The 13,054-nt window shown below is 41.0% G+C and overlaps 1 protein-coding gene across 1 annotated transcript; it reads left to right on the top strand.

Annotated features, from left to right (window-relative positions):
- The first annotated feature begins 362 nt into the window (after nucleotides 1–362).
- RDH14 (retinol dehydrogenase 14) lies at nucleotides 363–5,106 on the top strand. The gene is given in 3 exon segments (XM_077750947.1): nucleotides 363–626; nucleotides 628–751; nucleotides 4,044–5,106. Coding segments are annotated over 3 exon segments (897 nt in total). The 5' UTR covers nucleotides 363–471; the 3' UTR covers nucleotides 4,662–5,106.
- Nucleotides 5,107–13,054: the final 7,948 nt, after the last annotated feature.

The following is a 13,054-nucleotide window of genomic DNA, read 5'->3' as shown; positions in this document are numbered from 1 at the left end:
GTCCTTCGCCTCATCATAATAAAAAAGAGCCCTTCCTCAGACTCCAGATGGGCAGGGACAATTCTCCCGAGGGTGAAAGTAAGTTGCACTGAGGGTTAACAAGTCCCATGGGCCCTTACCTGAAAACACACTAAGCAAGCCCGGATGTCTGGTATTTGTAAATTCAAAATATTCATTAGGCATTCCCACGGGGTCGAACACCACTCCTCTGGGGCCTGCGCTCACCCTCCACGGTCAGGGTGGAGACCTCTCCGTGGAGTCCCAACGACCCAGGGTGCTGTGTTCCCGCAACCAATCAGATGCCGTCGGAAGGAAAACTACAAGTCCCGGCATGCCCCACGCTGTCCCGTCAGGCACGAAAGGCCGCGCCCCAGAGTTCTTCGCGGGCAGGTGGCACCCTAAAGTCCCTGGCGCGCGCGGCTACCCCGGAAGTCCCGCGCAGGGGCCGGTGGGCCCTCGGCCCCTGCGGCTATGGCCGTGGTGGCTACGGTAGCGGCACTCCTGGCTGCACAGGGTGGGACCCTGTGGCTGGCGGCCCGGCGGTTCGTGGGGCCCAGTGTCCGGCACGGAGGAGGGGACTCCGGCCTCATGCATGGGAAGACTGTGCTGATCACGGGGGCGAANTCAGCTCCGCCAGGCGGGGGGCCCCGGGCCGGGCTCCGACGCCGGTGGGGCCGGCGAGCTCGTCGTCAAGGAGTTGGACCTCGCCTCGCTGCGCTCGGTGCGCGCCTTCTGTCAGGAGATGCTCCAGGTGTGGGGCTCCGGGAGCCAGCTGGAGATGGGGACGGGCGGAGGCCTCGGCGAGCGAGCGGGCGGGGCGTGGGCCGAGCGGCGGGTGGCCGCCCAGAGGCCTGGGGGTGTGACCTTGGGAAAGACCGAGCCTAAGAGGCACAACAATCCAAGGGTTTCGAGAAGGCTAGGGAGTGTAGGCTGGGAAAATTGGTAGGACCGGCCTCTGCCTTCCAAAGATACTGAGAAAATAATGGCCCCAAGAGGAAAATAAGCCAGTTTCTGAACATTTCTTTGGTTATGCGAGGACTGCCCGGGAAGATATCCGCGAGGTCGCGGACTGTTTTTTTCTGTGTCCCAAGTGAGTCTGCCCCAAGCCAGCTTTCAGAGAACCTTAGAGCCAGGGACCTTGAAACAATTTTTCCCTCCTGCTGGGGTAGGAAGTTTAGTCCTCTGCCACCAGTGGACTCATTAGCACCACATCCTTAAACAGTCTCTGGCCTGATTTCTAAATAGCCTGGAGCTCAGAATCGCAGTGGCCAAGTGCTCTAAACGGAGACAGAAATAAATATAATGCTTAGTATTTATTGAACGTTTCCTATGTGCCAGGAGGTGTTCCACGCATTTCACATAGTTCAAACTTCTTATAATGAAATTAAAGTGCCCTTGGCTATTACTGTCATCGAATCCTCACCGCAACCCTGGTGGGCATTTTTATCCCCATTTTACAACACTAGGCAATGAAGGCATAGGTGGGCCAAGTAATTTGTCCAGGATCTGTCTCCAAAGCCTTTGCTTTTAGCTTCTGTGCTCCTGCTGCCTGCCAGTGAGGTGTAGGATTTCTTTGGTTAGCTGATAAATATTCCACTGCAGGGGATGGCCTCTGTTGAAATTGAGGTAGAAGAGTTTCCTGCAGAGGTGACTTGCAAAAGAGTGTATAGAAAAAGTGAAATTCAAAATTAGCTGGTGTGGGAAAGGTGCCTGTATAAAATGGAGACTCTTGAATCTACAGCAGAGGGTCCCAAACTGTCTGATTTTTTTCATGTTGCTGGTAGGCGAAAGGAAAGATCTATCAGTTTAGTAAGTGATTAGGTACAAACAACCCAGTATTTACATCCTAACGACCTAGTAGCTGTTTGAAAGAATAATACACATAATTCAAAGAAATTTTTTATTTCATTGCTCAATAACCATAATTAGTAATGGGAAATGTGCACCTGTTGTTCACTGCACCAACTTCTCGGTCTTTGGAACCACACTGGAAATGTCCAACCTTTTTTCTTGTTCTACATTGCTTTTTAACATTTTACTTGCATTTGGCTAAACACTCAGCTTTGCAGAGATAGGACACCATTGACGGGAATTGAGCACAATTTAATGTTGAAGCTGTGGACCCTCTGCAGCTGGTAGTTTGGGATGCTGTGCAGATTATCACTTGGTTTCCCTGGAAAATATACAATTATCCATAGCACCCTGTGGAGTTCCTTGTGAGGCTGTAGGGCACCTTGATGCAGAGTTTGGGAACTGCTGCAGATCTAGAAAGTTGTCTGGTTTTTGTTTTTTGTTTTGTTTTGTCTTTTGTCTGAATGACTAGTGTTTCATTATCAGGTAAAACAGGCTAGGAAATAATACTAATGTATAAAACATGTTGAAGCATTAAAACTGGGTCTTCCTAGTCATTAAAATGTGATGAGTCTGGGAATGGTCTCATTTCCGATACTTAAAGCATTTAACTACTTTGGCCATTTGAGACAGAACTAATTAAAAGTTAAGGAGATAAACTTTATTAAGTTTTCTCCTGGCTCTGAAGCTCAGTGACCATATATAAGTATATATACGTATATATATTTTTTTTTTTTTTTAAATGAAAGTGTAAATTTCCCACAGGTTGGTATTCATGGTATTTATGTCACTTATCTCCTCGAATTAAAAAAAAAAGGGTGAATGATAAAGTCTTAAAATAATACAAGCCCAGCAAAGAATGATGGCTCAGAAATGATTAATACAGGAAACTCTTCCAAAGGATTAGTGAAAAAAGAACACTCCTTTCTTTCCCCCACGGGTGAACTTTTGCCTTCTTTTTGAAGTTGACTGTTGGAAAAGCCAAAGGTGCTTAGACAGACAGAATGATAAATAGTTGATCCTCTGACAGGTAGGCTGTGATAACAGTTGTGAAATTTAACACATTTTTCTTTTTACTTACACTTGGCAAAAGGGCCAGTGAAATTTGAAGTTTGACCTCAAATTAATTTAATCGGAGGTCATCACTGTGTCTTTACACCTGGAACATGTTGTACATTTTTTCCTCTGCCCATCAAAAGAGACAGAGGAGCCAGGAAAGGGCTGGGGAAAACCAACTTACATGAATTAAGAAATGAAAAAGACTTCCTTTTGAGGACAGTCTAAATTTTAGCATTTTATTCTGGAGAGATGCAGGAGGGTACAAAGTGTGGAATTCTGACTATATAAGTCTCTTAAGCTGGGAGCCCCTTGTAGCTTGAAAGAGGTGGATTTCATATAGGGAAAAAACTGAATTCTAGAATCCTAATACAGATTAAAGGTGTTTGGTGGTGCTAACTCCTCTCTAAATGTCCTTTGCTGTCATTGTGAGACTTAGAATTATGTTTCATTGCATTGTTTTTTTTTTTTCCATTGTGTTGTTTCTGATATTTTGATATTAACCTACTTGCTTTTTTCTTAATACTTCTTTGATTTATTCTTGGTTTCTCCTCCAGTCTTACTTGGATCCTTGACCCTCTCTATTGCTTGTCCCAATTTTGAGGAAACCACTTGAAGTTGCTCTATCCCCATGGTACCGTTTGCCCTTAGAAAACTACAGAATGGAGAAATCCTAATTTGGCCCTGGTGTTCATAATAGCAGTTCTGGGAATAAACACTGCTGACCTGCCTTCTGCTGTATTTCCACTTTCCAGCTCACATCGAGTCTCTAGCTGTGGTTTGAATCTCCCAATTAGAAAAGCAGGCTAGCTTACTAATTAAAAATAGGGGCATCGTGGTCAGAAGATTTCATCTTCCAATTTTTGTCTGCCCCTTAGGAGTCCTGTCTGCACAAATCCCCTAACGTTGGTGCTTAAGTTTGCTCTTAGAGTGGCTGAGAGTAGTAGATGAGATAACATGTGAGAGGCACAGGCCAGGCCCCTGTTAAGCATGCAAGTCTCCCCCCACCCACCCTCAGCTGTTGAAAACCCGTAAATGCGTTTTATAGAATTTTGGTAGTTCGCAAGATTTTTTTTTTTTAATTTCATTTTAGGCCCGTGTTCATAATTGTCTCATTGTCTTTTTGACATTTAAAGGAAGAGCCTAGACTGGATGTCTTAATCAACAATGCAGGGATCTTCCAGTGTCCTTATATGAAGACCGAAGATGGTTTTGAGATGCAGTTTGGAGTGAACCATCTGGGGCACTTCCTACTCACCAGTCTTCTCCTTGGGCTCCTCAAAAGTTCAGCTCCCAGCAGGATTGTGGTAGTTTCTTCCAAACTGTATAAGTATGGAGACATCAACTTTGAAGACTTGAACAGTGAGCAAAGCTATAATAAGAGCTTTTGTTATAGTCGGAGCAAACTGGCTAACATTCTTTTCACCAGAGAACTAGCCCGCCGCTTAGAAGGCACAAACGTTACTGTCAACGTATTACACCCTGGTATCGTGCGGACGAATCTTGGCAGACACATACACATTCCACTGTTGGTCAAACCACTTTTCAATTTGGTGTCATGGGCTTTTTTCAAAACCCCAGAAGAAGGTGCCCAGACTTCAGTTTATTTAGCCTCTTCACCTGAGGTGGAAGGTGTGTCGGGAAAGTACTTTGGGGATTGTAAAGAGGAAGAACTGTTGCCCAAAGCTATGGATGAGTCTGTTGCAAGAAAACTCTGGGATATCAGTGAAGTAATGGTTGGCATATTAAAATAGGAACAAGGAGTGAGAGAGAGCTATTTATAAAACTGGATGCCTTATATCTGTAATCAGAAATGGTGTGGCTTGAGCACTTGCTACTTGAAAACACAGGTTTGGTTTTCCAATAAGGTACATAAGGATATTGAAGGTACAGAAAAAGCTATTTTTGGGAGAATGTAAAATTTCAGAAAGTTTTAAATACATAATAAGCATAATGAATAGTGTAATGAGCAATAGTATAATGAATATATAATGAACAACTTTAGAAATTATAATTGAGCAAGCATGGATTATAAATATTAAAGAATCCAGTGACTTAAATACCTTGAGAAGTTTTTCAGTATCTTTGAGTCTCATGGCCAAAGTGTTAAATACTTGTATTGCAGTGCCTGTTTTTGTGTGAAAATAATATGCCTGTTGTGTGCACAATTCTTACTTCGAATAAATTTAGTGATGCAAATTCTTAATTGTGTATTTTTTTTACAAGTCTTCACTGAAATGTGTCTTTATCATCTTATTAGCCTTCACTGATCTTGATATGTCCAGTGTCTTCCCTTCCCACACATCTTGCATGCTGCATTAAGAAGTAGTATTTCTAGGGACACCTGGGTGACTTGGTTGGGCGTCCAACTTCGGCTCAGGTCATGATCTCACAGTCCATGGGTTCGAGCCCCGTGTCGGGCTCTGTACCGACAGCTCAGAGCCTGGAGCCTGCTTCAGATTCTGTGTCTCCCTCTCTCTCTGCCCCTCCCCCGCTTGCTCTCTGTCTCTGTCTCTCAAAATAAAATAAAGACCTAAGAAAAAATTTCTTAAAAAAAGTAATATTTCTAAAACCCAAATCCATGTCACACTGTCATATCCCTGCTTAAAAATATGTGGTGGTTTCCAGTTGCTCATTGCAGGGCATTTTCAGCCTTTTGTTGTGAAGCTGCAGAATTCTTTCTTCAAAAGAAGTCTTAAGGGGTGCTTGGGTGGCTCAGTTGGTTGAATATGCAATTCTTGATTTCAGCTCAGGTCGTGACCCTGGGGTCATGGGATCGATCCTGTGTCCGGCTCTGTGCTGAGCATGGAGCCTGCGTGTGATTCTCTCTCTGGGGCCCTTCCTCCCGCTCTGGTTCTATCTCCAAAAAAATACAAAACGAAACAAGTCTTAAGTAGAGAAACTGAATGGATGAAACAAGTCATTATGATATTTGTTAGTATTGTTTTCCCCTAATATGTTCCTTTTGCCAGTTCCTGAAAGGACTTAGCAGAATATGGTAGTTTAGAAACCACTTTTATTTAAAGTTTAAACTAATATACATTTGAGGCTACTATGCAGGAGCTGGCACAGGCTTCCCTTGTTCTCTTAGTGCTGTCCAACAGAACTTTCTGCAATGATGGGAATTATTATGTCTGCACTGTCCTATGAGATCTACTCGAGATACGTGTGGTTACTGAGTACTTGAAATAGAACAGACCTGCATTTCTAATCTTGTTTAATGTGAATTTGGATTTAAATAGGCACTGGTGCCTAGTGACTAATGTCTCAGACAGGAATCTCTCTTCATTCCATTGTATAACCCAGTCATCAGTATAAACCAGTCATATGCCTGCTTCCTTCTTGGCCGTTCCTTATATCACCCTTTCAATCCCTGCAGGCAGAACCAACCAGTCCTTTATTTTAATTGATCTTGGAGCTTTGCTAATTATTTGTTCAAAAGTCCAGTTAGATAATTAGAATAAGAATTCTTCAAGGAAATTTTTTTTTTATTTTATGAAATTCTTATTCGTGTTCCTTTCTCAAATATCGAGTAGAGTACCTGACACAGTAAAAATTGCATAATGGTGTCTGAATGAATAATAAGTAATGGGTCAGTGGTGTGCCTAAAAATAAGTCTGAATAGAGATATTGTAGGTTTCCGTATTGTAGCATCACAAATAATTAGTATATCTTTGCCTTAACCATCTCATTGGAAAAAGGAATTAGGACAGAAAATTATTGTTCAGGAATAATCCTCGATTGGTTATTATTTTTGAGACTATTTATATTATCTGGTTACCAGTATCCGTTCTTTTTGAGAATGGCAGGTCCTTGGCAGATCACACAGAAGATCTGTTTCCTGTTAGAGCACTGGGTTTTGATATGAGGAACAGTGTGTTTGTATCATCACAGGTGTAGCAGGTGTAGCGGGTATAGCCGCATCATGTTCTTTGAAACGTATTTTTAAAAAATAATCCACAAAGAGACTTGCTGACCTTAGAAATATGGGCAGGAAATACACCAGAATGCAACTTGGAAAAATGGAAGCTAATAAATCTGTCCTACACCTCGACTTCATTAAAAAGAGCGCCTTTTTTTCTTTCTTTTTTTTTTCCAGTTAATACCATCTTTTCTGACTGCATTTTGATACCTGATGCTTTTCAGGGGAGTTGGGCCTTTTGTAAGAGTTGAGCCTTTCAGAGTTCTTGTTTGCGGCACCATAATAAAACAGGATATATTAATTTATCATGATGGAAAACTAGAAACTCATCTGGAAACACCAAGTACTTAGGTAAAATGAGCTGCCATTTGGAAGATGTCCTTCCCACCCCGTGCTGGATGGAATCGAGGACTAATAGCTATAGTATGACTAGTTAGATTTTGAAGATTCTTATTAAACCCTACTCTTCTCTTTCGCTGACTTACTTCTATTTCACTGGGTAAAGAAATAAGCAAAAGGCAATTCTATACCATTGATACTTATTCTCACACTTAGGAAAATATCGTGAGTAGTGTGCAGCGTGCCAGATAATGTAATAATTGAGTTAGAAATCCATTTTCATGTTGGTTTCTGACTTCATCTTTTGAAATGTTGACTTCTACTTCAAGCACTTGTTCTGAGAAGAAGTGGGCTTGCTAGCTCTTCTGCCTCAACTCTACTCAGAGTAACAATTTTGTATAGGGGGTTCCCAGTAGCACTTAACTGGGAAAGGGATCTCATGGCGTAAACACACCACCACATCAGATTTGGTTAACAGCTCCACTATTCCGTTCTCCCTGAGACACTGGCAAGATACTTAACCTCCCTGAGCTTCTGTTTTCTTGGCTCTACACTGAGATAATCCTTCAAAGTACTGCTCAGTGAATACATTAGAGTGTGTAAATAAAGCATTTAGCAAAGTGCCTGGCACATAATGGGCACTCATCCATTTCCCCTTCCCCAATGCACCTGATCATCACTACTAACGGTAATAGTAATTAATATTAGTAATGTTTATATGAGTTCATATGATGGAAACAAACTAAACCAAGGGTCAGCAAACATTTTATAAAAGGCCAGACTGTAAATATGTAACGTTACTAGGCCATATACAATCTGTGGTACGTGTTCTTTTTCTTTTATAATCCTTTAAAAATGTAAAAACCATTCTTAGCTCATGCAGGCCATACCATTATATTTACGCAACAGCCCAAAGGACTAACTCTTTTTGTCTTTAAGACACTCTGGGGCGCCTGGGGGGCTCAGTTAAGCGTCCGACTTTGGCTCAGGTCATGATCTCACCGTCTGCTGGTTCGGGCCCCGCAGTGGGCTCTGTTCCGACAGCTCAGAGCCTGGAGCCTGCTTCAGATTCTGTGTCTCCCTCTTTCTCTTTCTGCCCCTCCCCTGTTCACGCTCTGTCTTTCTCTCAAAAATAAAAATAAAACATAAAAAATTTTTTTAAAAAGACACTGTGCGTGACAGCAGATCTTGGGTGTGCTGTAACCCCCGTTTCTTAATATGGCTCCTGTTGTTTCTCCATATCATTTCTAATCGTGTGTGACTATTTGTTTGCAGACCCAGGAAATCTAAAGAGTGTATTTTTAAAAATCTCTCCCCACCTATCGATTCTGGTGTGTGGAATCATAGTCATCCGCCTTCAACTCTCTCCCCTCACAAACCTGCTGAGCCTGGCCAGAGATCTGAGGGAACCTCTATTTGAATATTTAATTGATTCCAAATGTCCTAAGGAACACTGAAGAGAGAACATGTTACTAATCACCCTTCAGGAGCCTAGCCCCCCCCAGACAGCTTCAGATGTTTCACAAAGCTTATCTGGACAATAGGGAGTTAAATTAGCTACAGGTTAACACAGAGGAAGGTCTTTTTTCCTAAGGGCAAGTTAGGTGGAGCACTCCATTTTGCAGACAGTGAGGAAGAGTGTTTGCTAAATTAGATGTATCACCAAAGTACAGAGAAGAACTTTTAACTAAACATTGACTTACTGTAATAACTCCACTCTTCTTGTGAAACATACTGATACCCATAGCGTGCAAATGCTCTAGGCTGGCCAGGGCACCTCTGGCTCTTCTGTTCCCACCTGTTCTATCATGTATTTAGGAAGAGTGAGTTGTAGAGCATTCATGTATTCACTTAACAGGTATTTATTGAATGCCTATTATGTGCCAGGCATTACTCTAGGCTTTGGGGGGGCAGGGGCAACAAAGAAACCCCAACCAAATCTGTGTGTGTTAGTTGTACGAATCACAGTAGAAGTTATTCATCATAATACAAAGAGAAAGAACTTCTATGAAAGGTAAGCTGAGTGCTTTCTTAAAATTAAGTGAGGGCAGATCGCTAGAAACTTACTGTCGAATAAAGTTTCAAAGCACCTCTCAAATACTAAAAATATATTTATAAAAATCTAAAAGGTAGTCTATATTTAGTGCTTTGCAAGTGACTTTCAACTTAGACTCCATTTTAAAGACACCAAAGCTAGAACTCATAGACTATGCTATTTAAGTGAGTATAATGCAAGAAGATGGAATTCCAAGTGAACTCATACTCAGAAAAACAACAAAGAAAGGCCCTTAGCCTTGTATCAGAAGACAGGCAAATAAATATGCTGTATGTTTCAAGTTCAAATAATAAATCTCAGGTGCATATGATTCATCTTTATGACTTCCTCCTTTAATCAACTTGTCCAAAGAAGAGGGCTAGTACTGTATGAAATAGAGCTATCACTGACATCAGAAAAGTTTCAATTTGGAGGAACTGGCAATAAGTGTGTTCTTCAGAGTGAGTCATTTTTTCCCTAAGACTTCTAATCTAAATTGATATATATAAATATATATTTTTTAATACCCCAATATACTTAATTGATTATTGGGTTTATTTGGTCCTAAGTGTTTTTGTAGCCTAAGATTTGTTTTCATCATCAACCTTGTTTGTTTCTCTTCTTCATTTAAAACTCCTACTAACTGTGTTAAGTAGGTAAGTTCCTTAATATTTAATAGTTATTTTTTCAGTATGTCCTTCTGTCTTTAGAATTTGCCACGTTACATGTGATGTATGACAGCCTGGTCTGTTCCAAGTCGCAAGTTTTAAAATCTATTCAAAAACAACAAAAAAAGAAGATGCTAACTTCTTTTATAAATTCTGACTTAAGAAAATACTTTTTGGGGGGGAGGGGGAGGGAATATACCCTGTAGTCCACACATAGTAACCCAGTTATTAGCAGAATGGTTTTAAATCCTAATGGCACATTTCCTGCTACTATGAGAGCAGTAAGATGAATGAGTCGATAGAAGTTTAAGTCATAAATATATTTAAGAGATTTTTTATCTGTACAGACCTACATACAATGTTAACATTTTAGGAATATCTTGAAGTTGTACACATGGTTTGAGGAAATGCTGAGCACGGAGAAATACATAATCATTAGTTTGTGAAAAAAGCAAAGCAAGTTTCTGCCACCAACCCATGAAAGCACAGGAAATGGCTTCATGTAGTAGGTGTTGGAGTCTGAGCATTCTGTTGACAGAAGCGGGTCCTACCCAGGGGTTTTGTGTTAATGTAATCAAACACTTCAGAGCTGCAGCCTAGCTAGCTCAAGTCCACCCACCTCAGAGTTTATCTTTAGCTCATCTGGAAGAGTTTATTTTAAACATTGAACATTGTTTGCTGCTGTTGAAATGAAAGTGAGGGAGTTACAAGCTTTCTTCCACTGCCATCTGGCAGATTTACTGATGGATCGGGTTCTTTAATCCATGTAGCCCCGTGTGTGGGAGCTATTGTCTTTGTGTTGATCATGCAGCTGGCTTGGCTGAACTTTAAAAAGCTCACACAAAGCTATCAAGAGCCATCCTATAGATAAATGAACTTGGGGGTGTTGCAAAAGCCCATGGAGCCTTCTGCGGGAGGGTGGAGAAGGCTTGGATATAGATTTTTCATTCTTCTCTGAAGAACACAGTTTAATCTATGGCTCTCTTTGTGACCTGTGAAATAGGAAGATAACCATATTGGAATATTTCAAAAGAAATAATCATAGCCACAAAGAAGAGACAATAGCTAAATTGGAAAGGTATGCATTAGGGTAGAAAGGGAAGAAGCAGCAGATTCGAGGGTCCCTAGCTCATTAAGATAAATGTGGGATGTAAGAAATCAAATGAAAGTGCTCTTATTTTCAGTGGGGATTTGTCTTGTTATTATTATTTTTTTGCACTGTATGCAATATGGAGACATTCAAAGATACCACATACTTGGCCAGAGCCTTTTGGGGTATGGGACAATGTAGTATTGAAGTCAGTACATTTCACTGAGTATAATTTTAGACTAGCTCCAGTGCGTAATTCTTATCATACCCACTAACGCATGCACATGCATTAAGAGATTCCATGTGAACCATGGGCTATGCGCAGGATAGGATGCCTTCTATATAACTTGCATTCAGTTTATAGAAAAAGAAGAAGAGAAATAGAACCAGAACTATCTTGGATATGTTACACTGGCATTCGGTTTTCTTTCCTTTTACTAAAACAATTGCTTTGCACACAACTGCAGACAAAAACCAGTTTCCGACAAACAGGTGCCTCTACAGTGAGGTTTTGAACGGATGATTAAAAGAAGGCCTTCTTCATACTGTTTTTGGCTATTTTCTGGTAGTTGTGGAAACAGAGTTGCTTCTTTTTATTCAGTTTTGTTTTTGTTGGTTTGTGTTTTTTGTTTATTTTGTTTTTGTTTTTGTTTTGATAAGAGGCAATTGAGGTAGATCCTGTAATTCTGTTCCTCTCACTTCTCAGTGGGTAGTAAGTGGGGAATGCAGCGGTAGCAGCACCTTGATTCTAGTTTCCTGATCTCAGAATCAGAGCTGTGTCTTGTAACTAAGTGTTTATGCCAGCATCCCCTAGACTCCCACCTTCCTGACCATGCATGACAGAAGTAGTAGCTTCCTCTTGCCGGTCAGTTCCGTAGTAGTTCCGGATTCATTCCTGTTAGTATAAGCTACCCCAGTATTTCAGCCCTCCCCATTAGTTTGTAGGCACCTACTTGCCTGCTTTACTCTACTCAATCCCCTTTTCCTTAAAATATCTGGGAGGATTCTGTTTCCTATTTAAAGAAAAAGAGAAGAAAGAAAGAAAGAAAGAAAGAAAGAAAGAAAGAAAGAAAGAAAGAAAGAAAGAAAGAAAGAAAGAAAGAAGGAAGAAAGAAAGAAAGAAAGAAAGAAAGAAAGAAAGAAAGAAAGAAAGAAAGAAAGAAAGAAAGAAAGAAAGAAAGAAAGAAAAAATGGAGAGAGGGAAGGAGGAAGGAAGAAAGGAAGAAAGCAGATTAACAGGGTTACTTACCAGGGAGAAGAAACATAAAGTTTCAAATAAAAACCACCTTGCAAATAAGCAGGCAATGGCCTAGATAGAAGGATTACAGCTGGTAAGGAAGGGAGCTGATGAAGGAGAGGCAGTCAACAGGGCATTTCTTTGGTGAAATCACAGAAGTACAATGCCTGGGCCCTCGCTTAGCGGCCTCACGTACTTGAACTTGTCAAGATGTCAGTAGACAATGAGAAACTACCAAAGGACTTGGAAACCTCTTTACTTTGGGTAATACGTAGTATCCCAGTGAGGAAATCCATTTGGGGAACCAAATTATAACTGGAAATTAGTTTGGTTATAGAATCAGAAGAGAGGAAGTTAATTCTGTCAGAAGCTGAAAGTCCAGTGACATTAGCAGCGATACATGTTTTACGTGAATTCATAAGCAGATTTATGCTCTAGATGGCCATGGCTCTTGAAGGGGGCTTGTAAGGATGTGTTCTCTTGTTCTTGACTATACCACTTTCTGAGTGACATTTTTTTTCTTTTTCTAAATCTGTGTTTATCACCTAAATGTGGCTAGTCTGCCTCAGGAAACATTTCACCTCTACGATACCTCACAGAGAATAAGAGGGGCCAAGTGAGTTAACCACACTCAAAGACACAGGTAGGGGTAGAGGAATATATTATTCATCATTGGAAAGGCTGACATATAAGAGAGTATCTGCGAATCTTTCCTAATATGAGATTTCTGGGGAACAGATTAATTTATCACAGCTGTTTTCCATCTAGGAAACCTGTAATAAATACTAGGCTTCCTTCAGCAGGCAATTTGATTAAGATCGTAGAATGACGTGTGATGGATAATCCTGCATAAGTG

The sequence above is a fragment of the Crocuta crocuta genome, unplaced genomic scaffold, assembly GCF_008692635.1.
Source record: "Crocuta crocuta isolate KB4526 unplaced genomic scaffold, BGI_CrCroc_1.0 scaffold129, whole genome shotgun sequence".
In the NCBI taxonomy this organism is placed as follows: Eukaryota; Metazoa; Chordata; class Mammalia; order Carnivora; family Hyaenidae; genus Crocuta; species Crocuta crocuta.
Note: the sequence above shows the minus strand (reverse complement) of the source record. Positions and strands in the feature narration are given on the sequence as shown.